General features: G+C 45.3%; 1 protein-coding gene across 2 annotated transcripts in view; it reads right to left on the reverse strand.

The window, feature by feature from the left end:
- The window catches only part of OTUD7A (OTU deubiquitinase 7A), a gene marked incomplete at its 5' end in the record, with an annotated part of 167,020 nt that overhangs the window by 29,736 nt on the left and 112,638 nt on the right, over nucleotides 1-24,646 (reverse strand). Inside the window, 3 exons of one of the 2 annotated variants that reach the window (XM_079699885.1) lie at nucleotides 16,683-16,795; nucleotides 17,525-17,652; nucleotides 21,077-21,178. In XM_079699885.1, coding sequence (XP_079556011.1) covers nucleotides 16,683-16,795; nucleotides 17,525-17,652; nucleotides 21,077-21,178 — 343 coding nt within the window. The remainder of the gene's footprint in view (nucleotides 1-16,682; nucleotides 16,796-17,524; nucleotides 17,653-21,076; nucleotides 21,179-24,646) is intronic. The other variant, XM_079699886.1, reaches the window with a different exon arrangement.

Below are 24,646 nucleotides of genomic sequence, written 5' to 3' on the forward strand. Positions count from 1 at the left end.
TGTTGAACATGAGAGCCAAAAGTCAACTGTGATTCTGCTCAGTGGCCCAGGAGGTTGCAGAGAGGGTCCCAGCTCTACCCTGGGTGTAGCTGGAGAATCCCAATGTCCTTCCCTACTTGCTCCAGCTCCTTGCTCCCAGGGTGCAGGGAGCAAATTTGAACTGGGGGTGGGTCCTGGTTCTGTGCTCTCCCTTCAAAACCATAGCCATGCCCTTGTGCTTCAAAAGCCTCAGTGACTATTCCTGTTCATTAAACGCAAGCTGGAACATTGGCTTGACAACTCCTCAGGCTCCTCTGAGGGGCAAATGGGCTCATGACTGGGACGACACTTTGGAACAGTGACCTGCGCATGTGAGTTACTGTGACGGAGCCCGTTGGTAGAAATCAGCTCCAGCAAAACCAGTCCTGAATATTAACCTCCACTTCTCATCCCAAGAAGATGATGTGAACATCATCTTCCTGTGAGTTTACTGAGCAAATGCTAGATGCGGGATTGTAAATAGGATCTCGCCTCTGGGAAAAAACACTTAAAATCCCTAAAATACTTAGTAATTGGTGTTGACTGTTAAGAAGACTAACACGCAATATAACTGCTTCATCCTCACATCTGGGCATGTCTGAGAGCTTCCTCACATGCTCTAGGCCACAACACACCTGTTCCCTCTTCTTCAGTGTGTACCTGGGGAGGGGGAATCAGGAGCATAGGGATACCCCACCCACCCAGTGAAAACCCCCTGAGGAAGACAAGGGGTGACCTGGACAGAGGCTGGGCCAGGCCCCCCATCCTGGTGGGACCAAGAAGCAAGAGCGGTGGAGTGAGGTCCAGATGGCATGGAAGTCGGTGGCAGGAATGAAAAGGCACAGTGCAGATATGGGGGTGTCCTGGCTTAAACGGCAGCCATAGCCTTAGAGGCCACCCCAGCAAGAGCCCATGTCATGGACAAGGAAGGCGGTCTGGGCAGCTGGTGGGGTCTTGCCCAAGGGCAGTCACCTGGCCGCACAGAGGCGCAGCTTGGGTGCAGGCCCCCCAGGACACTTCCCCTGTCCCCCTCCCCAAGGTGAGGTGACCACACCTCCTGTTTTGCCTAGGAAAGTCCTGCTTTATGGGTCACCAATGGCCAGTGGCCACTCTCCCTCCTCTAAATGTACCAATTTGGATGATAAATTGTAGAGTCATAATCCATGGTGATTATCTATGGTGACATAGTTATCAGTTTCTGATGTACCCTCCCATCCAAACATATAAGCATACATGGATGGACCTAGAGATTATCATACTAAGTGAAGTAAGTCAGAGAAAGATAAATATCATATGATATCACTTATGTGTGGAATCTAAAAAATGATACAAATGAACTTATTTACAAAACAGAAACAGACCCACAGACATAGAAAACAAACTTATGATTACCAAAGGGGGAAAGGGGGAGTGATAGGAGTTTGGAATTAGCATATACACACGACTATATATAAATCAACAAACAATAAGGACCTACTGCATAGCACAGGGAACTATACTCAGTCTCTTGTAATAACCTATAACGGAAAAGAATCTGGAAAAGAATATATATATACGTACAACTGAATCACTTTGCTGTACACCTGAAACCAACACAACATTGTAAATCAACTATATTTCAATAAAAATTTAAAGAATTTAAGCATATATGTGTTTGTATGTGTGTGCATATGCGCACATATATAGGAATATGAATGTATGTGCATATTTAGATTCTATACACATACCCTCTCCCTACCTCTAGGTGAAAGGCAGGGCACTACATGGGCTATTCTGACCCTTGATTTTTCTCTTAACAGTACATCCCAGAGAGGCCTCCGTCATAGTATGTGGGTCTCCTCCCCTCTCACAGCTGCACGGCGGCATTTCTGCCAGTGGTGGGACTCGACCCCTTCTCCCAGGCGGGGTTTGGAACCATGACGACATCTTTGATGAGCTGGCACATAGGTGCAGAGGGGGGCTGGAGAGTCAGCCTGAGGGGCTCACAGGGGCTGAGGCCAGCCGGTGCCCTGCTGTGGGCCTTTGTATCCAGTCAGGAACTGTGTCTGCCCAGACAGGAAGCTTTTCAAAAAGATTTCTTAAGGCACAGTGTAGGCTGCTGGGGCCTTGTTAAACACTATGGCCTGGGGATCCAGGACGGAAGGATGGTGGCACCCCTGAGGGGACCAAGAGGGTCTTGGGCTCTGACAGGAGCTTCTCAACAGTGGCCAGGGTAGCCTGGGGGTGAGGACTCATTTCACTGCCTAAAACGAATACGCTGGGGTCATTTGTGTGACAAATATTTATTGAGTATCTGCTCTGGGTATAGCACTGTTGCTAGGTGTGTGTGTGTGTGTGCACACGCATGCATGTGTGCACATGTATGCAGGTCTAAGTGGTAGAGACAATTAACAGATGATCAAACAAATAACTATCAGGTGTTAATAAGCATAGTAGTAAAAAGGGGCTGCTTTAAACAGGAAGGTCAGGGAAGGCTCCTGACAGATGAAGAGCTGGCTTCAATCATATTTTCAATTAGCAATGTCTTTAAAAATTTGACCTGGATTCCACATTTGCAAATGTGAGAACTTGTTAGGTGAACAAACATTCTTCCTGCTTGGTTCACTGGTAAAAGTCACAGCACCTTGAGGAATATTTGTAAGAAAGCCTCCTTTTCCACAAGGGGCCAAGCCCTGACCCTGTGGGGTGGGCACCTCCCAGCAGTGGCATGCCACTCACCTTTCCTTAAAAGACTGACTTAAGTTCATATCTCTGAGACTGTACATCAGGTAACCATTTAGGATTCTAGTTATTTCTGAAAAAGTCCAATAAAAAAGAAAGGCAGCAAACATGTTATGAAATTATGTAGACACAGCAATGAAATTATGGAAAGTCAGTTACAAAATGAGCAGCACACAAGAGAAATAGGGGCCTGGGGTGTCAGTCACTCTGTGGGGGCTGACCAAGAGTCCTTGAAACGGCCCCCCTCTCTTAGCCTCTTTTTCTCTTTGTTCAAACAGCCTCTCAGCCTCCATAACCTGTCTCATCCAATGGTGAGCAAGTAAGCTTTTCTTTTATAAAAGGTTAAAGAACAAAATTGATTATTTTCATCACAAATCTCAGGATAAGTTCTTGATTCTTGCTTTTCACTCCTGTTTTGCATTTGATAAGAGCATGGGTTTATGTTTGTGGTCAGTTCCAAGTTCAGATCCTGGCTCTGTCTCTTCTGGGCTGTGGGATACTGGGAACTGACTTAATTTTCTGAAACTCAGGTTTCTGTCATTGACCGTGATAAGGACAGCTTTGCGGCCCTGCTTGACGCAGAACATAACATAACACATGTGCTCAGTAGACGACATGGCTCTAATTCCTGCCTGATGATGCTAGTCTTCCCCATCTCTAGGGAATTCTTATCCTCTAAGAAAGCCAGCCCTCCCTGCATGAGCTCCCAGTCAAAGGCTGTGTGGGAAAATGGTGTGAGTACTCATCCCACGAGGGCTGGCCTTTGCTCCCCGCCTGCTAATGGCTCAGGTCTGGGCACTCGCGTCATGGGCTCCAGGCAGGAATGCCTCCCCTGGGGGTGTTTGGAGGCACAAGTGCTTAGCTCCGTGCCTCTGCTCCTGGATCTGGCTCTGTAGGTACACAGAGCCCCAAGTGGTCAGCACTGAGCTAGGGTTTGGAAAAGAATCAAAAAGAAGCATTGGGTTGGCTGCACCAACAGGATACTGCAGTCTGAAGGGGAGACAATATAAAACATATACAAGTCCTGCATGAGCAGGGTGCAGGACAGGGCTATGTGCACAGTGGTGCATTCTGGCTGGAGGACAGAAAAGGGAATCCCAGGGAACCAAAAAGTACCTGGAAGATTATAAAAAGAGGGCTTCAGAAAACAATCCCATGAGGTTGTTTATGAACTCCTGGACTCCCCTCTCCCCAACTCTGAGCTGTGCATGCGTGGATCTGTCCTAATCAGTACACCAAAGGCTCTGATGATTTACTGAAGAGACCCCTGCCCAGGTCACAGACTGCATAATGTGAAGCTTAGCCAAATAGGACAGCAAAGGCTTTGAAAACCACAGCCCAGAGAAAGCAGATTGAAATTTACAGTATGAACCTACCTGAAAGAATTAAAAAGTCAACATTTTTCATAGATTATAAACAAGACTCAGAGTCTCATAAGATCCAAAATGTCCAGGATGCAATCCAAATGTACTCGACATATGAAGAACCACAAAAATCTCAATGCCCAAGGAAGAGAACTATCAAAAGACACCAACTCTGAGTTGGTAGATATTGGAATTATCTGACAAAGATTTTAAAGAAGTCATTATGAAAATGCTCCAATAAGTGATGGAAATTTTAGAACCTAAATATACAACAATTGGAAGAAAAAATTCACTGAGTGGACTCAACAGCAGATTGGAGATGAGAAAGAAAAAGGGTCAGTAAATCTGAAGATGGATCAACAGATGACCCAATCTGAAGAAGAGTGAGAAGAAAAGATTGACAAAATGAGGATTTCAGTGACTTGTCAGACAATGCCAAAGGTGTAATACTCATGTCATGAGGGTCCCAGAAGGAGAAAGAGTACAGTGCCCCTAAAAAGAAAAACAATATTTAAATTAATAATGACTGAAAGCATCCTAAGCTGTGCAAAGATACAAACCTATAGATTTAAGAAGCTCAGAGAACTAAAGAGGATAAACCTAAAGAAACCCATGGCCAGACACAACAAAATCAAATTGCTGAAACATAAGCACAGAGGAAAAATGTTGAAAGCAGCCAGATAAAAGTGACACTCTCAACAGGGGAACAATAATTCGAATGACTGTAGATTTCTCATCAGGAACCACTGGAAGCCAGAAGAAGGGGAAACAAGATTTTTAAAGGATGTTAAACTAGAATTCTATATCCAGTAAAAATATCCTTCAGGTATAAAGGTGAAATAAACATATTCTCAGATGAAGAAAAGGGGATTCATAACCACCAAATCTCCCTAAAAAAATTAAAGGAAAATGTTCAGATTGAAAGAAAATGATACCAGAAGAAATGTTGGAATATCAGAAATGAAGGAAGCACAACAGAAAGAGTCATGATCTGCATACATATTAACAGACTATCCTTTTCCTCTTGAGTTCTTTAATATATATTTTTAAACTCACATTAAAATTATTATATTGGCTGTTGGGGTATTTAAAGTATGTAGATGCAATACATAAGAAAATTATAACATAAAGGAGAAGATAAGGGACCCATATTGTGACAAGAATTTTGAATTTCACTTGAATTCCAAAAGGGATTGCTTAAAGTATGTATATTGTAATTACAAGAGCCACCAGTTAAAAATTATATGAAGAGATGTTAAAATCACAAAAGTTAAATTAAAATAGAATCTTAAAAAGTTCAAATAACTGAAACAAGGAAAGGGGAACACAGGAACAAAAAAAAAACACAAAGGGAAAAAGAGAACAAATAATAAAATGAAAAACTTAAATTCAAGAATGTCAATCATTACATTAAATACAGATTGTTTAAATGCAGCAGTTAAAAGACAGAAATTGTTAGAATCAATAAAAACTATTTGCTGTGTTGAAGAAACTCACTTCAAATATAATGATATAGGTTGGTTAAAGGTAAAAGGATGGAAAATTACAGATCATGAAAATTTTAATCAAGAGAAAACTAGAGAAACTTTATCAATATCAGGCAAAGTAGACTTCAGAGCAAAGAAAATTGCCCCAGATAAAGAGAAATACTACATAATGATAAAAGGATAAAATTCAGTAAGAAGATAGAATAGTCCTAAATGAACGTGGATTTAACTGTAAGACTTCAAAATACTTAGAAGAAAAAACTGACAAAACTGAAAGGAGAAACAGAAACAGCCACAAGTATAATTGTAGGGCTCCAAACTTCTCTCTTGGTAACTGAAAGAACAAGTAGACAGAAAATCATCAAGGGTATAGAATATCTGAACAAAACCATCAGTCAATTGGATCTAACTGACATCAACAGAATACTCCATCTAACAAGTACAGAATACACGTCTTTTTAAAATGCACATGGAATATTCACAAAGATAGACAATATGCTTACTCCTTAACAAAACTGAACACATTTTAAATAATTTAAATCATACTAATTATGTTCTCAGACCATAATGCAATGAAACTAGAATTAGTAAAGAAAGACAACAAAAACATATTACACAATACACTTTTAAATAATTCAGTGGTAAAAGAGAAAGTCTCAAGGGAAATTAGAAAATATTTTAAACAGAATGAAAATAAAAATGCAACGTATCAAAATTTGTTGTATGCAGCTAAGCAGTTCTTAGAGGGAAATTTATAGCCCCAAAATGCATATATTACAAAAAACAAAGATCTCAAATCAATAATCTAAGCTTTCACCTGAACAAAGTAGAAAAATCAGTGCAAAATAAACCCAAAGCAAGCAGAAGGAGGGAAGCTCTAAAGGTAAGAGCAGAAACCAATGAAATTAAAATCTAAAAATCAATAGGGATAATCAATTGAGCCAAAACTGGTTCTTTTAAAAGAACTTTAATAAAATTGATAGAACTTTAGCAAAGCTGACCAAAAAAAAAAAAAAAAAAGAGAGAAAGACACTAATTGCTGAGTCTGAAAAGAAAGGGAATATCATGAAAGTCCCTCCAAGATATTTATAAGTTAAAAAAGGGAAAATTACAAACAATATTATGCACATAAATTCAACAACTTAGATGAAATGGAACAACTTCTCAAAAACAACAAGCTACCCAAACCTACTTATTTCTGTTTTCTGTAACTATTAAAGAAATTGAATTTATAGTTAATAAACTTCTGAAAAGGAAATGTTTGGCTGCAGATGATTTCATAGGTTCATTTAAAGAATAAATATTACCAGTTTTATACAATCTCTTCTAGAAAATAGAAGAGGAGGTAATAGTTTCCAACTTGTTTTATGAGACTAGCATTACTCTGATACCAAAACTAGATAAAGACAGTAGTATATAAAAAGAAAACTACATTCCAATAACCTCCATGGCCACAGATGCAAAAATCCTCAACATAATATTGCCAAATTGAATGAACAAAATTAAAAAGTTCAGTATACCAAGAGAAAGTGGAATTAATCCCTGGAATGCAAGGATTCCCTGCAATGGAATCCCTGGTTCAATATCCAAATATCTTTCAATGTAACCCACCACACTATGGTCTAAAGACAAAAAAAAATCCACATGATCACATTAATTGATGTAAAAATGTATTTGATAAAATTCAACTTTCATTAATGACAGAAACTCTTGACAAAAGGAATAGAAAGAAACTTCCTCAACCTGATAAAAGATACCTACTAAAAACCTATAACAAACATCACATTGATGAAAGATTTCTGACTAAGACTGGTAACCAGGGAAGGGTGTCCTCTCTCACCATGTCCACTCAACATCATACTAGAAATCCTAGTTAGTGCAATGGGGAGGGTGGGAGGGAGGGAGATGCATGAGGGAAGGGATGTGGGAACAGATGTATATGTATGACTGATTCACTTTGTTATAAAGCAGAAACTAAAAAAAAAAAAAAAAAAAAAAAAAAGAAAAAGAAATAAAAGGCATAGAGATTGGAAAGGAAGAAATATAACTATCCCTACTCATAGATGATATGAATGTCTATGTGGAAAATCCCAAGGAATCTACAAAAAACCTCTTGGAGCTGATAAATGAGTTTCATAACATCACAGAATACAAAGTCAAAACAAACATCAAATCACATTTCTATAACTAGCAATGAATAATTTCAGACCCAAATGAAAACACATACACATGTGCATGTACACACACACACACACACATTTACAATAGCTCCAAATGAAATATTCAGGTATAAATCTAATAAAACATGTATGGAACTTGTGTGATGAAAATTATAAAATGCTAATGAAACAAATTAAAGAAGATCTAAATAAATGAAGAGACATATAGTGTCTCCCTAATACATGGAAAAAGATGTGTAAGTAGACTCAACATTTTAAAGATTTCAATCCTCCCCAAATTCATGTATAGATTTAATGCAATACCAATAAAAATCCTAGCAGGATAGTTTTCAGATATAGATAAGGTGATTCTATAAATTTGTACAGGAAAGCAAGAAAAAAAAACAGAAATATTGAAAAAAGAGAATAAAGTTGGAGGAATGATGCTACCCAATTTTAAGACTTATTATAAAGTGATAGTACTCAAGAGGGTGGTATTGTCAAAAGCACTGACACATATTTAAATGGAACATAATAGAGAAACTCCTCTCAAAGCCCATATAAATATTGCCTATTCATTTTTGAAAAAGGTAAAAGCAATTCAGTGATGAAAGAATAGTCTTTTCAAGAAATGATATTGGAAAGTCAGACATTCATGTGTAAGTAAATGAAACCCTGATCTGTTCTCCATCACTATAGTTTTGCCTTTTGGATAATGTCATATAAATGACATCATACATACAGTATATAACTTTTTGAGACTTGATCCTTTCATGCAAGTTGTTGCATATATCAATAGTTTGTTTTAAATTCATGAATAGTATTCCATAATATTGATGTACTCCAATTTGTTTATCAATGGACATTTGAGTTATTTCCAGTTTTTGGCAATTATAAGTAGAACTGCTATAAACATTTTACATAGAACTTTGTGTGAATGTACATTTTCATTTCTTTGGGGCAGATTTTCTCAATCTTGGCACTACTGACATTTTGGACCAGGTAATTCTTTGTTTTGGGGGGCTGTTCTGTGCATTTTAGAAGGTTTAGCAGCATACCTGGCTTCTGCTCTTTAGATTCTAGCAGTATCCAGCCCACCCTCCAGTTGTGACAAGCAAAATATCTCTAGATCTTGCCAAATGTCCCAGGGGAGCAAAATCATCCCTAGTTGAGAACCACAGCTCTAGGGTAAATACTTAGGAGTAGGACTGCTGGGTCATATGGCAAACGTAGTTTTTTTTTTTTTTTTTTTGTGATACGTGGGTCTCTTACTGCCGTGGCCTCTCCTGTTGCGGAGCATAGGCTCTGGACGCGCAGGCTCAGCGGCCATGGCTCACGGGCCTAGCCGCTCCGCGGCATGTGGGATCTTCCCGGACCGGGGCATGAACCCGTGTCCCCTGCATCGGCAGGTGGACTCTCAACCACTGCGCCACCAGGGAAGCCTGGCAAATGTATTTTTAAATTTACAAGAATCTGTCAAACTGTATTCCAGAGTGGTTGTGTCATTTTACAACACCAACAATGTGATGTAAAATTTGCTTTGCATTTTCACCACCACCTGGTATTGCCAGTATATTTTCTTTTCGACCTTCTTACAGGTATGTAGTGGTTTTAATTTTCATTTCCCTAATGGGGTTTACATTGTATTCTTCAAACTGAGAGGGTCCTGGTTTACCCCCTGCCTCTCAGGAGTATAGTGATTGTTGGATATTGCTTGGTAATTTAAAATAATTCCTCTCATTAATTCATCATGGAACTAATGCTTACAAAGGTTTTCAATATTTGGCAAGGAGGAAAGGGAGACTCAGGGAGGCTGAGTTGGAAAATGCCTTTCTATACATTCACAGAAAAAGACAACTGATGGTAAAAGTTTAGTCTGTTGTTAATGAAGGCTGGGATCTGAAATGATACTCCCTTGAAACACATCCTGGAATTGGACTAGAAAACAAAGAGGCCTTATTCTATCACTCACAGAAAAGAGCAAGAACCCAATTCTCTATAAACAGAGACAGAGGCTTCTGAGCCAAGGGGTAGGAGGAAAAGCAGGGACCAGGGAACCTGGGAGGCAGAATACCTGAATTTGAACTATGGCTTTCCCACTCAGTAGATTACCCTGGACAAATCATTTTTATCCTGAATCCAAGTTTCCTCATACTTTAAATGAGACTTACAATCCGTATCTCACAGGGTTACTGTGATGGCAGAATGAGATAGTGTGTGTGCAAATGCACAGCACATAGCAGGCAATTAATACATGTTGAGTTAATGAATAAATCTTTTTCAGAGCCTATAAAGACAAAATAAGAAGTTGAATATATTTAGTCTTTGATTTCATATAATTGTTTTATTTCAAATTAGCCAACCTGGACTGAGTGCCAGGAAGCTGATAGCTTTCTGTCTGATTTATTTCCTTTGATGACATCATTCATTCCATGAATTTAAAGTTAGAATTTTATACCCAGACAAACTATCCACAAAGGGTGAGACAGAATAAAGACAGATTCAGATACACAAGGACTCAAAAAAGTCTATCTGCAAGTGCACTCTTTCTTGAGAAGCTATAAAGCTTGTCACAGTGTATGCTATGGGAAACTGCAGGGTTCTGGACTCAGGTCTGGGTCCACATTCTAGCTCCACCAGTTAACAAACTGGAGGTAAGTCAATTAATCTCTCTGAGCATTAGTCTTCCAATGTACAAAGGAGGATGATGCCTAATTTATAAAGTGGGGATAAAGGGTATAAGGTGGTGACACTTAGGTAGTATGTAAGGCAGGTAGGTGCCCAGCAGAGGTTCATGTCTTCCTCTCTTCAATCCTCACTGTGTCCAGTGCAATCCTATAGGCTGTTTTTGTGTTCCATTCCCAGAGGTCCAGGCTCTGGAGGTCAGGCTTCAGAGTATACAGTGCAGTAACCCTGACATATAAGCTCACGGGAAGGATCTGCTCTACAGTCAGAGACTCCTGAAAGCCCCTAAAAGCTCCAACGTTTTCAAGACTCAAAGGAATGAATTTCTAAGGGTGGAATATCAGACACTGAGATGAGTGAGTGTGAGGCGAATGTGATAACCACTACACTACGGAAAGTGAGATGAACCAGTGGAAAGTCAGGAAGAAGGAACATATTTCAAGTATTTGGGGTGGGCCTTTACAACATACCATAGAGGCAGCAGGCAGGCCAACTCACAGGCTGAGTGTGACAATGTCTTAATAGACATTATTTTTACAGTTGTATAAACTTCTTTCCAAACACTTTCAAACCCATGATTTCACCGCCCCATCCCAACAGCATCAGAGAATGTGGCTGATTGCTTTCATGGCCACAGAGCCTTCTTACTGCTGTGTACTTGTCTATTTGCAATGTGACCTTGCCCCTCCTCTTATTAAGGATGGAGTCTCTTTCTCTGCCCAGAGGCTGGCTCAGCCATGGGACTTGCTTTGGCAAGTGGGACATTAGTAAACACGATGCAAGCAGAGAGTTAAGCTGCGCCTCCACAATGGTGGCTGCCTCCTCTTCCTGCTCTGATCCATATTGTAAGGAGCCTGAGTCTTCTCAAGGATGAAAGTCCATCTGGACGAGGCCCAGTGAGAGCCAGAGCTGTGAACCAGGCCATCCTGGACTATGCAGCCCCATCCACACAAACTGCCAGATGCTGCAGCCCCAGGAGCAGCTCCAGGCAATTCCAGACCAGACTGCTGACCCCCAGAATACGAGCAAATCCAGTGGGTCTGCTTTAAGCCACCCAGTTTTGGTGTGGTTTTCTCCACAACCATCAAAAACCAATACAGCCTGGCTGTATTTGTCTAGTTTTGGTATCAGAGTAATGCTAGTCTCATTACCAAGTGCATTTTACATCTGAACAACACGGATGCTCAGAGAGCTTGGGGGACGGGCCTGAGATCACACGCCCAGCCTGGGACTCTAACCCAGGTCATCTGAGTCTGGGCCTCTGGTCGGGGTCCACCAGGCATCCCCCATTCCTAGTACTCAGTTGCCTTGAAACCAGGTGAAGCACCCAGAGGCCACCACTAACTAACTGCTTTCAGAGATTTTACCAGTTTTGGAACAAGTAATGGATTCCTCCCGTTGCACACCCCCTCTCTTCCCACAGCGTCCGGCGTGGGGGGCAGCGCTGCACGTGCCAGCCGGTGACGGGTAACTTCACCTCAGCACTGCTTTCCCTGCAGACCTGCATGACTTAGGGTGGACGTATTTTCTTCTCTCCTCCATGTCTTCCTTTTCCTTCTGGGGAGCAGCCCTCTTCCCCATGGCCCCACTTGCAGCCCTGGTGACGGACGAGCCTAGTTCACCTTTGGTGGAGGGGCTGTAAACCCCAGCAGCAGTGTGAAGGAGGTCACACTTCACACGTCGTGCCTCAGAGGGTCTCTGGAGGAGCAGCAGCACAGAACGTCTGATTTCTCATTTTAGCCACAGAGAAACATACACGTTTTTATTTGCAAGTAGGAGCAGCAGAGAGAACGGGTCCTGTAATTCTGAGTGCTCTTGCGTGGAAGCCCCCACCTCTGCCTGCCTCGGCTCTCATCATGTTTGCCGCGTCTGCGGGTGCAGGTGCCATCCCATTTTTCTCACGCATCTGAACTCAGCAGGGAGCTTACACTGGCCTTGCCTTCCTGAGGTCTTGGAGGGCAACCTGCTCTGTGGTCACCAGTCCTGAGCAGCCTGTCCACGGTGGCTCTCTGGCTGGTGGACCGCCCTGCCCAGACCCTAGCCTGGTCTCCATCCTTCTCTGTGGGCAAGTCGTGGACAGGCATCCCTGCCTCCAGGGTCTCCTGCTGGGGCTTGGCCAGTGAGCCTGGGGACCGGCCACTGTGAGTCGTGCAGGAGGAAGGCAGGAAGCAGGCCAAGCGCATCCTTGGGTCTGGCCCTTGGTCCCTTCCGGCCTCTTCAGATACTTAACCTGACTGCTTTCTGGAAAAAAAATGATACTGGGCCAGTGTCCATGCTGGGAGCCGCAGTGTGGCGTCTGTCTCCATCTGTCCCAGGGCCAGGCAGCCAGGGGCTGGCTGGGCAGGAGCAGTGCTTGTACTTGTCACTCACCATGGGGGCCAGGTTCCCAGGGCGTGGGGGGAACACGAGGAAAGCCACTGTAGTTTTTCTTGCCATTGTACCTGCAAATGCACTCATTTGCCCAGCTCTCTCCTTTCCTCAGGATAAACTCTGGGAAGTCTGTGTGGCCTTTCTGGTCACTTTTCCTAGTTCTGCTCAGGGGGCTATCACATCAGCCCTGAGCCGAGCCCACTGCAGGCCTAGCCGGTTCTTCACTGTTTTTCGCTTCACCTCCTCCCTGTTCTCTGGCAGCACCTGTGCCCGAGGGGCCAGCGCAGGCCAGACAGGAGAGGCCAGAGGGCAGCCAAGGCCATCTTGGCTCTCCTCCTTTGGGCGCCTGCTGGGCTTGGGGGAGGTCCTAATGCTGACTCCATTTCCAAGGACGTGCTTTTGCAGGTCTTCAGACCTGTCCCCAGCTGAGGGTCTCTGCCCTCCATTCCCTGGACAGAGGTAGTGGTGCCCCAAGCCAATGGCTGCGCCCGCCCTTCAGGCCTGGCCTCTGGGCTTCTCCCTCATAGGCAGAGTCCTGAAGACAGCGTGGCTCAGGCCTCCTCCCATGATTTGTGCTCAGTCTCCGCAACCCTGGAGCCCCAGGGATGCTCCCCATCCCTCAGCTCAGCATGAGGAGGGGACCCTCTTCCCCTCGCCAAGAGAAGACAGAGGCAAAATGCAGAGATGCTGACAACTTGCTCAAGAAAAGTCTCTCTTTTGGACTTTTGCACCCTAAGAAAAGGTGGACGCCCCAGCAGGGGTACACCTCCTGGAAGGAGGAAACAGTCCTTTTCTCTGTGGTGTGACCCCATAAGAGCTCTCCAGGGAGGAGGAAGATGTGGGGAGGTCCCGTGAGAGTGACTAAAAGCCTCTGTGAGGTCTCTCTCACAGAGCTCAAATGTTACCATAGTAATGTTGTCAGAACAAAAACAACCTTGGTTCTAGAAGCTCCCCACCTGCGTCTGGGATCTACCTGCTGCTGTGGGTCCAGGTGACCACCACCTGTGCAGGGCAGCCCACACACAGCCCTGCAGGCTGCAGTTATTGGGCCAGAAAACCCTGCACCCTCCACATATATACAATGGAATATTACTCAGCCATAAAATGAAACAAAACTGAGTTATTTGTAGTGAGGTGGATGGACCTAGTCTGTCATACAGAGTGAAGTAAGTCAGAAAGAGAAAAACAAATACCGTATGCTAGCACATATATATGGAATCTAAAAAAAAATGAAAATGGTCATGAAGAACGTAGGGGTAAGACGGGAATAAGGACGCAGACCTGCTAGAGAATGGACTTGAGGATATGGGGAGGGGGAAGGGTAAGCTGTGACAAAGTGAGAGAGTGGCATGGACATATATACACTACCAAACGTAAGGTAGATAGCTAGTGGGAAGCAGCCACATAGCACAGGGAGATCAGCTCGGTGCTTTGTGACCACCTAGAAGGGTGGGATAGGGAGGGTGGGAGGGAGGGAGACACAAGAGGGAAGAGATATGGGGATATATGTATATGTATAGCTGATTCACTGTTATAAAGCGGAAACTAACACACCATTGAAAAACAATTGTACTCCAATAAAGATGTTAAAAAACGAACAAACAAAAAAACCCTGCGCCCTGGCTTGGGAGGGCATGGGGTGGGGGAGGATTGGAGCCCCTGGGACCATTTACAATCCAGGAGAAAACAGACATGGGGCTGGGACACCACGTGCAGAGCATTTCTGTGCCATGATCTGTGCAGAGCGACAGGCAAGGGGATGCTCCTGAGGCCCTGGCAGGTGTCAGAATCCTGCCTGCACCCAGGGTTGCCCACCCAGCACCTCTCACAGAAGAGGACACTAGTGGCCAGCATGATGCTTACCTGCTCCCCAAACATTCTGGTCCAAGTTGCATGGAGGGAACTTAAAAAGACCAGGGTGGGAGTTCCCTGGTGGCCTAGTGGTTAGGATTCCAGACTTTCATTGCCATGACCCGGGTTCAATCCCTGGTCAGAGTTGCATGGTGTGGCCAAAACCACTTCCATCTTTACAACTGAAACCAAACTAATGGTGAAGGGGTCCTGCAAGGAGGGGGACATTTGGAGGCACAGGGCAGCTATCATCGGGTTGGCAGGTCTCAGCAATGCCCGAGGGCCGGGTGAGTGGTCAGCTGGTCCAGCATCTTCTCCCCCGACCCCATATCCTCAGGGCTTAAGGAGTGGGAGAAAGAGGAGGGGACAGTAGGGGACACAGCCGCTGCCCATCAGCTAGGGGCCTCTATGTGGTGGTCCTGCCTCGACCTTGGCAAACCTGAGTCCCTGTGAGGGGTGACAGGGACAAACAGATGTCATTTGCTGCCTGCCTCCACTCTCCTGCTCTGAGTCCTCTGGGGTCCCGGAGAGCAGCAGCAGTGCCCAGGCCATGGCCTTAGGAGTCAGATGGCCCAAACCAGCCATGTGACTGTCAGTCAACTGCCTCCTGGATGGGAGGACTCGGTGGGGGGGACACAGTATGTGGCAACTGTGACCTGTTATTCGTATCATTACTGCTGTCATGCCCCACATCTTCCCCACCCTGGAAGAGTCACCAGCGTCTACAGAGCAGCAGGGGCTGGAGAGACAATGGGGAAAAGGATGGTGAGGAACCCTTTAGACGCATCCCAGGCAAGACTCAGCAGTGTGGAAAAGTAGAGAGCAGGCTTTCAGGAATGGATTGAGTCTTTAGGATATTTGTCCCAAAATGTCCTAAACAAGACAGACTTCTGGTGTTGACAAGTCTCCCGATTAAAACAAAGTGACAGGGACTTCCCTGGCTGCCCAGTGATTGAGACTTTGCCTTCTAATGCAGGGGGTGCGGGTTCAATTCCTGGTTGGGGAATTAAGATCCCACATGCTTCGGGGCCAAAAAACCAAAATGTAAAACAGAAGCAATATCGTAACAAATTCAATACAGACTTTAAAAGTGGTCCACATAAAAAAACACAAAAAAACGAAGTGACAAATTTAAAAGTGGTCCACATAAAAAAACACAAAAAAACAAAGTGACAAAACAACTCTGTAGGAATAGTGTTTACAAGCTTCGTTATCATCTCTAAGCCTCGTCTTTGAAGGGCCTCTGTCTGGTGCCGGCCTGGAAAGCGCTAGGTCCTGCTGCAGAGGCTGAGGACCCAGATGCAGAGATGCATGAGGGCAGGGTAGGGCCTGGGATGCACTGCCTGCAGGGGCTGTCTAGAGCCTCTGATCCTTTCTTGGGTCTCCCCGCTGTCAACAAGCATCCTCTCTTGTGTTTGGCTGAGACTTTTTCTGGGGGGTGACAACCTGGCCCTCGGTTTCAAAAAGCTGGGGCCAAAGGGGCTGCAGCTGCCCTGTTGGCTGCACCTTCATTCCCACATGGAGATGGTCCAGCCGTGTCTGCAGGAAGAACAGCCGCTGCCCACGTGTGCAGAGCAGTAGAGCCTGGGTGCCAGGAACACACAGGATGTCCCTGGAGCCCGTCTGGGAGACGCTGGGCTCGCCTAACCATCTTTTGTTTCACTGTGACTTCTTAAAGCCAGAAATTAGATGTTCAGAAAAACCCAAATCAGCAGCCTGAGGCTTCAGAGCCTGGTGAGTGTGTGGGCAGTGTGGGCCCTCCGGAGGCTGGCTGGGCGGTGAGTCCCTCCCTGCTGGGGTGTCGGGGGGGCACACGTGAGCTCATGAGATGCACATGGGGACTGTGCACACTTTCCCCCAAACATCTGGCAGGGTCCTGCTGTCCCCCCCCACCTGCCCTGCATCCTCGGTAGAATCTAAGGTCTGAAGGCGGGAGTCGTCCTCATGTCGCCCCCAGCTTGGGGGTCCCACATCCTCCCCAACTTCCCGTGCCGCTGGGGGTGGGGCACGGCCGGGGCAGCACTTACCCCCCGCCCGAGCCGCCGTGCTTGCTGACGTGCGTGCGTGGCTCGCTGGAGGCCAGCTTCAGCAGCTCTGTCCACTCCCGCTCCCACTCTTCCTCCGTGTACACCAGCCCTGACTGGCGCAAAGGGGGGCGGGCTCAGGAGGGGGCGGCCACTCCTTACCCTCCACCCAGGCGAGCCTGGCCGAGAGCCTCACCTCCCGGTTTCGTCAGCCCCTGGGCCTGGGGCACCTGTTAGTGGCCGAGGACCATCCCCATTTGCTCTGACAGAATTTGTTCAGAACCCCCAATCTCCAAGCTCCATGCCATTGGGAGTCCACCCAGCAATAGGGGTCATTCCTAGGGGTGAGAATGACCTGTACGCGCACCGGGCAGGGCGCCGACCACTGACACGTGTGCAGGGACCCGGGCAGACCCATCTTCAAGGGCTTCCAGGCCAGCAAAGGGCCAGTGCTCACCCAGGTTCAGGGAGGAGAATTCCCTTTGGGCTGAGCACACACACTGGGGCTGGGTCCGTGGGCCGTGCCAGGGCCAATCTGTGGCTGCACCAGCAGTGACCTGATGGGTGACCATCTAATCCACCATTCAGGTCGGGACAGCCTTGCGAGTGAAGGCGATTGGTTTTCATAATTACACCAGGACGGGTGGGGGAAATGGACGTCTGGTCGCTGTGGGCAGGGCCTGACTGTGGCAATGGGCTCCTCTTTAGTGGGTCTGAGTGGGGGACGGAGCCATTGTTGCTGATCTCACAAGACAGGCTTGGCCTCGGGGCCCAGATCCGGACCCCGCCCTGGCTTTGGCCACGCGTGGCGTGGTCCCGGCTCTGCCACGCCGACAGGTACCTACCTCCTTGTTCTGCTGCGTCTGCTGCCACCTCCATCTTCGCTTCAGGGCCTCCCTCTCGGCCCCCGTCCTCATCATGGTGTAGAGAGCTTTCCGCAAAACCAGGTCCCGGTCGTGAAAGCCCCACATTCCTGCAGCCGGGAGGCCCATGAGGGGCAGAGGAGAGAGGAGGGACGTGAGGAGGAGGGGGCAGGCCGGCAGGCGCTGAGACCACCACCGCCTTCCAGCCTTGGCCCCCGCAGCTGTGTGAGCAGATTGGCTCAGTAGCCAGCTGTTCAGTTCTCACGATTAGCAAGCAGCTGCCCTCTGTGCTCCCTTGTGATGTTTCCCGTGGATGCAGGCAGCAGTGAAGGAGCACGGCCCCTCCTTAGAGCAACAACAGTTTCACTAAGTGCTGCCTGTCTCAGGGGCCCTTGGCAGGCTGCCCCCAACCTCTCAGGTTTGCTCTGAGGGATATAATGTTTGTGGTCCGGGCTTTGCGTTCGAGTGGGAGAGAGCCTGTGGGGACAATCGGTGATGTGCCCTCACACAAGGCCCAGAGCCAGGATGGCAGTCAGACTCCGGCTTCGTCGGGGGTCTGCCGCATCTGACGTCTGTAGCCCTGAGGCATTTCAGCACACATCCGGGGCCCGCGGGGAGCACCTGCTTCTGAAGGAAGTGCCCCTCCCGGCCTGTGCTGGGTGCCCAGGGGTCAATAAAGACAAACCAGCACATCTCTGAGTACGCCTTTGGCGCAGCTCAGAAGTGGCCAAGAAACCCAAGCAATGGAAGAAGCATCGTGAAAGAGAGATGCAGCTCTGGCTACAGGGAGAGAGTGGGGGAATTCATTCATTTGTTTAATTGAATACCATTAATTCCACTTAATTCCACACTTATTTCACAGTAGGGGTGAGGCACCATTCTAAGTGCTGGGAATATCCACAGCAGCAACAAGGACAGACTAAATTCCTAAAATCTCACGGAGCCCACATTGAGGGGAGGAGAGGCAGTCATCAAATTAGCATGTAACACCCTATGTTGCGGGCAGTAGCACCATCGGGGGGATGAATCAGGCCAAGAGGGCAGAGTGGTGGGTGGTTTGGTCACGGCGTGAGTGGAGACATTGGAGCAAAGACTTGAGTGGTGGAGGACGGGGCGGAGTCACAGGAAAAGGCCAGGGCTGGCCCCGAGGAGGCCCACGTGGCATACTAGGGAGGGAAAGGTGGCTGGAGCTGGGATGGAGGGGAAGAGGTGGAGACTGGAAAGGTGGACTTGAAGTGAGCTGAGATCCCCTGGAGAGCTTTCGGAGAGCAGTGACCCGCACTGACTGATGATCAAAAGCCCAAACTGGTGTACATCCTTTAGTGCAAAGACACGCGGATAACCTTGGGCTGCTGCGGGCTTTCTGTCCAGGGAGGCTTTGGTCTTTTTCTGCAGCACAGACGGAGGGAGGTGGCTATCAACCCTCCTTTTATGAACAGGCTGAGCCAAGCTTTCTCATCCCTCAGACCTGCCTGCAGCTTCCTCCCAGGCAGGGCAAGTCCCGGGTCCAGTCTACAGGCCATGGCTCCTTGTTTGGGTCTCTCTTGCAAAGAGGGTCTCCTTGTCCCATACATGTTCGCCCACAAGCCTGACCCCAGGATTACCATCATTTCTATGTGTGCCCCACACCCTAGGTCAATGCCAGGGCTGGACAGCAGGTCCAGTAAGTACTGCTGGTGAGTGTGGCATGGACACTTTGGGCAGTCCTGCTCCTGTGGGGTTCAGCAATTTAAGTACAAAAGGGGAACAAAGTATTGGGAGAAAAGAACCAACAGGCCACGAGTCAAAGGCTCAGTCTTGGCCCAGCCTCTCTTGCAGCTGGAGTGAGGGCCACCTGCAGAAGGCTTTCTCTTCCCAGGCAGACCTGGAGGGCCTGCTGTGCTCACGGGGAAACACATGCCATCAAACAGGACCACAGTGGCGTGTGGCCATCTGGTTTGTGGCCTTATCCACCCATGGTCATGCCAGGGACAGTGCCTCTGCATGCTGCAGTTTCAGAAGGACAAAGGCATTTCCATGCCTGAAACCTTTGCAAAGAGGCTGCTGGTTGACACAGAGGAGAGATCTCTTCTTTCATTTTCCTTCTCCAGGTTTTATACAGAACAAGGTAAAATAAGTTCCATAAGAAGGAGATAGTGAATACATTGCGATGGAATAGGACACAACTAGCAAAAATATGTTTTTGAAGAACAGCATGGAAAATTCTCAATACAATTTTAAGGGAAAAATGTTGGATTCTAAACTGTGAACACCGTGAGATCCTAATTTCACTGGAAGAATAGACAAAAGTGTGGAAGACAATATACCAAAATGTTAAAAGCAGCCATCGCTGGGCAGCGGGATTGCTGATTGTTATTTTACTATGATGAATGTGGAGTCAACAGACAGAAATGTGTTAGTTTTGAAAGGGAGGAGGTGGGTGGGTACCCTTGTCTTCCCCATCACCCCTTGTCAACCCCATGGAATGTGGGATGTTCCCTTTGCTCTTGGGCTCCATCATCCTCTGGGCATCTCGGGGCCCTTTCCAGGTCCCCTCATTACTCTCTAAGCCTTTTCAGGCTCACCTCAGCCCACCTCTTACAGAACAGGCCTCACTACAGGTCTGAAGCAAGGTCTGGGGCGTCCTTGCTCTGGGACACAGCATCGGGTTAAGGTCATGTTTACCTGGGGAGGCGAGTTTGACCAACAAGGACCATACTCTCGTCGGAGGGGCCCATCCCTGGAGAGGGTCCTCATACTGCAGGACTGATAAGGTGTCACTGGCACTGATACTGGGGTCCCCGGCACAAATCCAGGTCTGCCTGTGTTGTAAGCCTGGGTCCAGAGGGGTTAAGTGAGCTTCCAGAAAGTCTACCGTTTCTTTCCATCATCCAAGTATTGCCACCCACGCTTGTGCATTTGCTGGTGTCGCTTTTTGTAACCAGGAAGCTCACATCTCCGTTGGAGGAGGTTGCTGACCTCTCTGTGGTGTATTCTGACTGTGCCATGTTATTTACCCAAGCACTACCTATGTCTGTCTTTTTGTCAGTCTGAGTGCATCAGCTGCAGTCAGTGTGGTGGCCCCAGACCTACCCAAACTCATGCACAGCTCCCCAGACTTCCTGCTCGAGCCCAACAGGGCTTAGCCCCGACCCCAAACACCACGTTAATTTCTGCCTTTCTGCTTTATCTATGTGGTCTCCCTGCCTGGAAGGTCCTTTTCTATAGTCTTTCGAGTTCTTCAAGTCTCAGTAAAATCTAACCTCCTCCAGGAAGTCCTCTTTGATTGCTCTAGATCACGATGTCTAATGCCCATCCCTGAAGCTCTGCTCAGGCCTCCTTCTATCAGGACAGATCTTTTCTCGTGTGTGCTCTATGTCCCCACCAAGCCTGCCAGCTGCTTGACAAGAAGGGCAGGGGTTGTTGGCTCCACCCCTTGGGGATTCTTCCAGATGACAGTGATGCACGTGGCTCTACTTAGTATATGATTGTCCTTTAATGATGCACAGAGCAGGCCTGAGCACTGCCACCCTCTGTCTACACTGTGGGGCTTACCCAGTGAGGCAGCGTGTAAAAGGCAGTTCCCGTCCCCTGTCGTGGCCAAAGGAAGAAGCCGTTTACAGCTCGTGCACACGGTGGACCACCAGTTCAGGCGACCTGGAACAGAAGCTCATGTTTAGAATCCCAGGACAGGCAGGGATGTTTGCTAAGTAAGCTTAAACATTGGCGGATGATTTTCTAGAGGATTCTAGAGAACTTCATTGGTAAGGTGGAGGGTTATGGCTACTTATTCTAAAAAAATATATAGATTTTTTCCTCTCTAAGAAAAAAAACGGCCAAATTCTCCCATCAACTAGCAAGAAACTCAAGACTAAAGCCTTCTCTCCTTGAATCTGGGAACACATTTTACACAAAATGTAAAATTTTTCTTTGTGTAATTTCCTTGAACACAGTTTCCCCTCCCAAAAGTTATTTTTCTAAAAAAATACCATCCTTCTTTGTTGATGCATACATACCTTTGAGAGTATGGTTTACATTTATTTTTTTAAATTGATGTATAGTTGATGTACAATGTTTCAGATGTACAGCAAGGTGGTTCAGTTATACATACATGTGTGTGTGTATATATATATATATATATATATATATATATATATATATATATATATATGTTCTTTTTCAGATCCTTTTCCATTGTAGGTTATTACAAGATATTGAATATATTTCCCTGTGCTATACAGTAGGTCTTTGTTGTTTATCTATTTTATATACAGTAGTGTGTATCTGTTAATCCCAGACTCCTAATTTATCCCCCCTTTCCCCTTTGGTAACCATAAATTTGTTTTCTGTGTCTGTGGGTCTATTTCTGTTTTGTAAATAAGTTCATTTGTATTATTATTATTTTTAGATTCTACATTCTATAAGTGATGTCATGTTATTTTTGTCTTTGGCTACATTTAATTTTATACATCAAAACTATTGTAGCTATTTTGGTAGAGTCATGTTAAATTTCATCAACACATCTCGAGACTTCTGCTTGCAGGAAGACAGAGTAGACATCCTCTCCGCTACCCTTTCTACTAACTATAACTAAAACCCCTGGACATTAAATATAAAACAACATGGGAAGACTGAAAGGTGGAGAGAAGAAGGTAGACTGGCTAGGAACCTCAGGACTTGAGGCACAACCTGGTGGTAGGTGCCCTGGGTTCCTCTTTGCCTCACAAACCCCAGAGTAGATGCTAGAGAAGGTTACAGTCTGGAAATAATGGAGGCTGTCAAAAAAATCATGCTCTCTTTAGTCAGAACACCAGGAGAGGGGCAGCTTAGCCAGACAGCCACTGCTTAGAAAACAGCTGTTCTATTCCAGCCACACCCACAGAACAAACTGTAGCCCTCCCACCACTCTTCTAGCAGAGGCCGAGTGGGGAGCTGAGACTTCATCCTTGCCAGGCTGCCATGAGTCACTCTCTACCCCCTCTCCCACTGCCAGGTGGTGCGGAGTCAGCACTTCAACCCTGCTGGATGGTAATGAGGATTCCACCCTTACCATATGGAGAACATATGGGGAGCCTGGACTTTCACTCCCATCTGATGGTGATGAGGTTCCCCCACTACCTCCCAGCAGTACCAAGAAGCCCATGCCACATTAGGTTCCAGCAGAGGCAGTGTGGAAAACCTGTATGTCCACCCCCATCTGATGGCTGTGAATCAATGGCGTCCTACACCTAACGGAATGGTGTCAGAGAAGGTCTGCTAAAACACAAGATTTAAATGATTCAGAGTCTTATAACTTAATACCCAAAATATACAATTTTCAATTGAAAATTATTTATACCAAGAACCAGGAAGACCTCAAATGGAATGAGGAAAGACAACTAACCAACACCAACACAGATGACACAGATGTTAGAATTATCTGAAAGAGATTTTAAAGCAGGCATCATAAAAATGCCTCAACAAGCAATTACAAACAGGCTTGAAACAAATGAAAAAAAAAAAGAAAAATGTCAGCCAAAAAAAAGTCTCAACAAAAACAACAAAAGAAGATACAAAGAAAGGCCATATGAGGATTTTGGAACTAAAATAATCCAACAATTGGTTAAAAAAATTCAATGGATGTGCTCAATAACAGAATGGAGAGAATAGAAGAAAGAATCTGTGGATGACAAGGTATAACATAGAAATTACAGAAACTGAATAATGGAGATCAAAAAAAGATCACGTGACCATAGTCCCATAGGAGAGGAGAAATAGGGTAGAGCTGAGAAAAGTATTCAAAGAAATAATCACTGAAAACTTTCCAAATTTTGTAAACAAACAAACATATAAATATATGAATTCAAGAAGCTGAGAAAATTCTAAATGGGAAAAACCCATGGAAATTCATGCCAAAACATATCATAGTCCAATTTCTGTGAACTAAAGACAAAGAAAAAGCCTTGAAAGCTTCTAAAGAGAAATAACTCCTTACCTATATGGGAAAAACAATTGTAATGACAGTGAATTTCTTATCAGAAACCATAGAGATCAGAAAGAAGTGGAACAATGTTTCTCAAGTGCTAAAAGAAAAGAGCCATCAATCCAGAATTCTATGTACAACAGAAGTATCCTTCAGAAATAAAGGGGAAATCAACACATTCTTAGATGAAGGAAAACTAAGAGAATTTAGGTTTCCAGTAGACCTAATTTAAAAGAATGGCTAAAGGAAGTTCTCTAGACAGAAAAGAAATGACAAAAGAGGAAATCTTCAAACATTAGGAAGGAACAACATGGAAAGAGCAAAAATATGAATGAATACAGAGACTTTCCTTCTCCTCTTGAATTTTCTAAATTATGTCTGACAGTTGAAGAAAAAATTATAACATTGTCTCAATGTGTGTAGAAGAAATACTTAAGACAATTATAGATGGTGGAGGATAAAGGAGCATAAAAGCAGGTAAGGTTTCTATGCTTCATAAAAGTGGTAAAGTGTCAGCACTTTATGTGTATGCTTTGATAAAGTATGTGTATATAACATAATATCTAGAGCAACCACTCAAAAGACTATACAAATAGACACACTCAACAAATCCTATACAAACTTCTGCAGAAAATGGCCAGTATTACCTTGATACCAAAATCAGACAAAGAAAATACAAAAAAGAGAAAAGTACAGATCAATACCTCTCATGAATATGATACACAATTCTTAACAAAATATAAACAAGTAGAACTCAGCATTTTATAGAAAAATTATACACTACGTTTAAGTGGGGTTTATTACTGGGATGCAAGGCTAGTTTAATATTTGAAAATCAATTAATATAATTCACAATATTAACAGTTTACAGAAGAAAAATCACTTGATCATATCATCAATGAAGAAAAAGCATTTGACAAAATTTGATACTCATTCATGACAAAAACTCCCATTAAAACTAGGAACAGAGGGGAACTTTCTCAACTTGGTAAAGAACATCTACAAAAACCATACAGCTAACATCATACTTAAATGTTAAAGACTGAATTCTTTCCCCTTAAGACTGGGAAAAGGTGAGGATGCTCTCTCTCAACCTGCTATTCAACATAGTACTGGAAGTCCTAGCCAGTGAAATAAGTCAAGAAAAAGAAATAAAAGTAACA

Source organism: Hyperoodon ampullatus (assembly GCF_949752795.1).
Source record: "Hyperoodon ampullatus genome assembly, chromosome: 3".
Lineage (NCBI taxonomy): Eukaryota > Metazoa > Chordata > Mammalia > Artiodactyla > Ziphiidae > Hyperoodon > Hyperoodon ampullatus.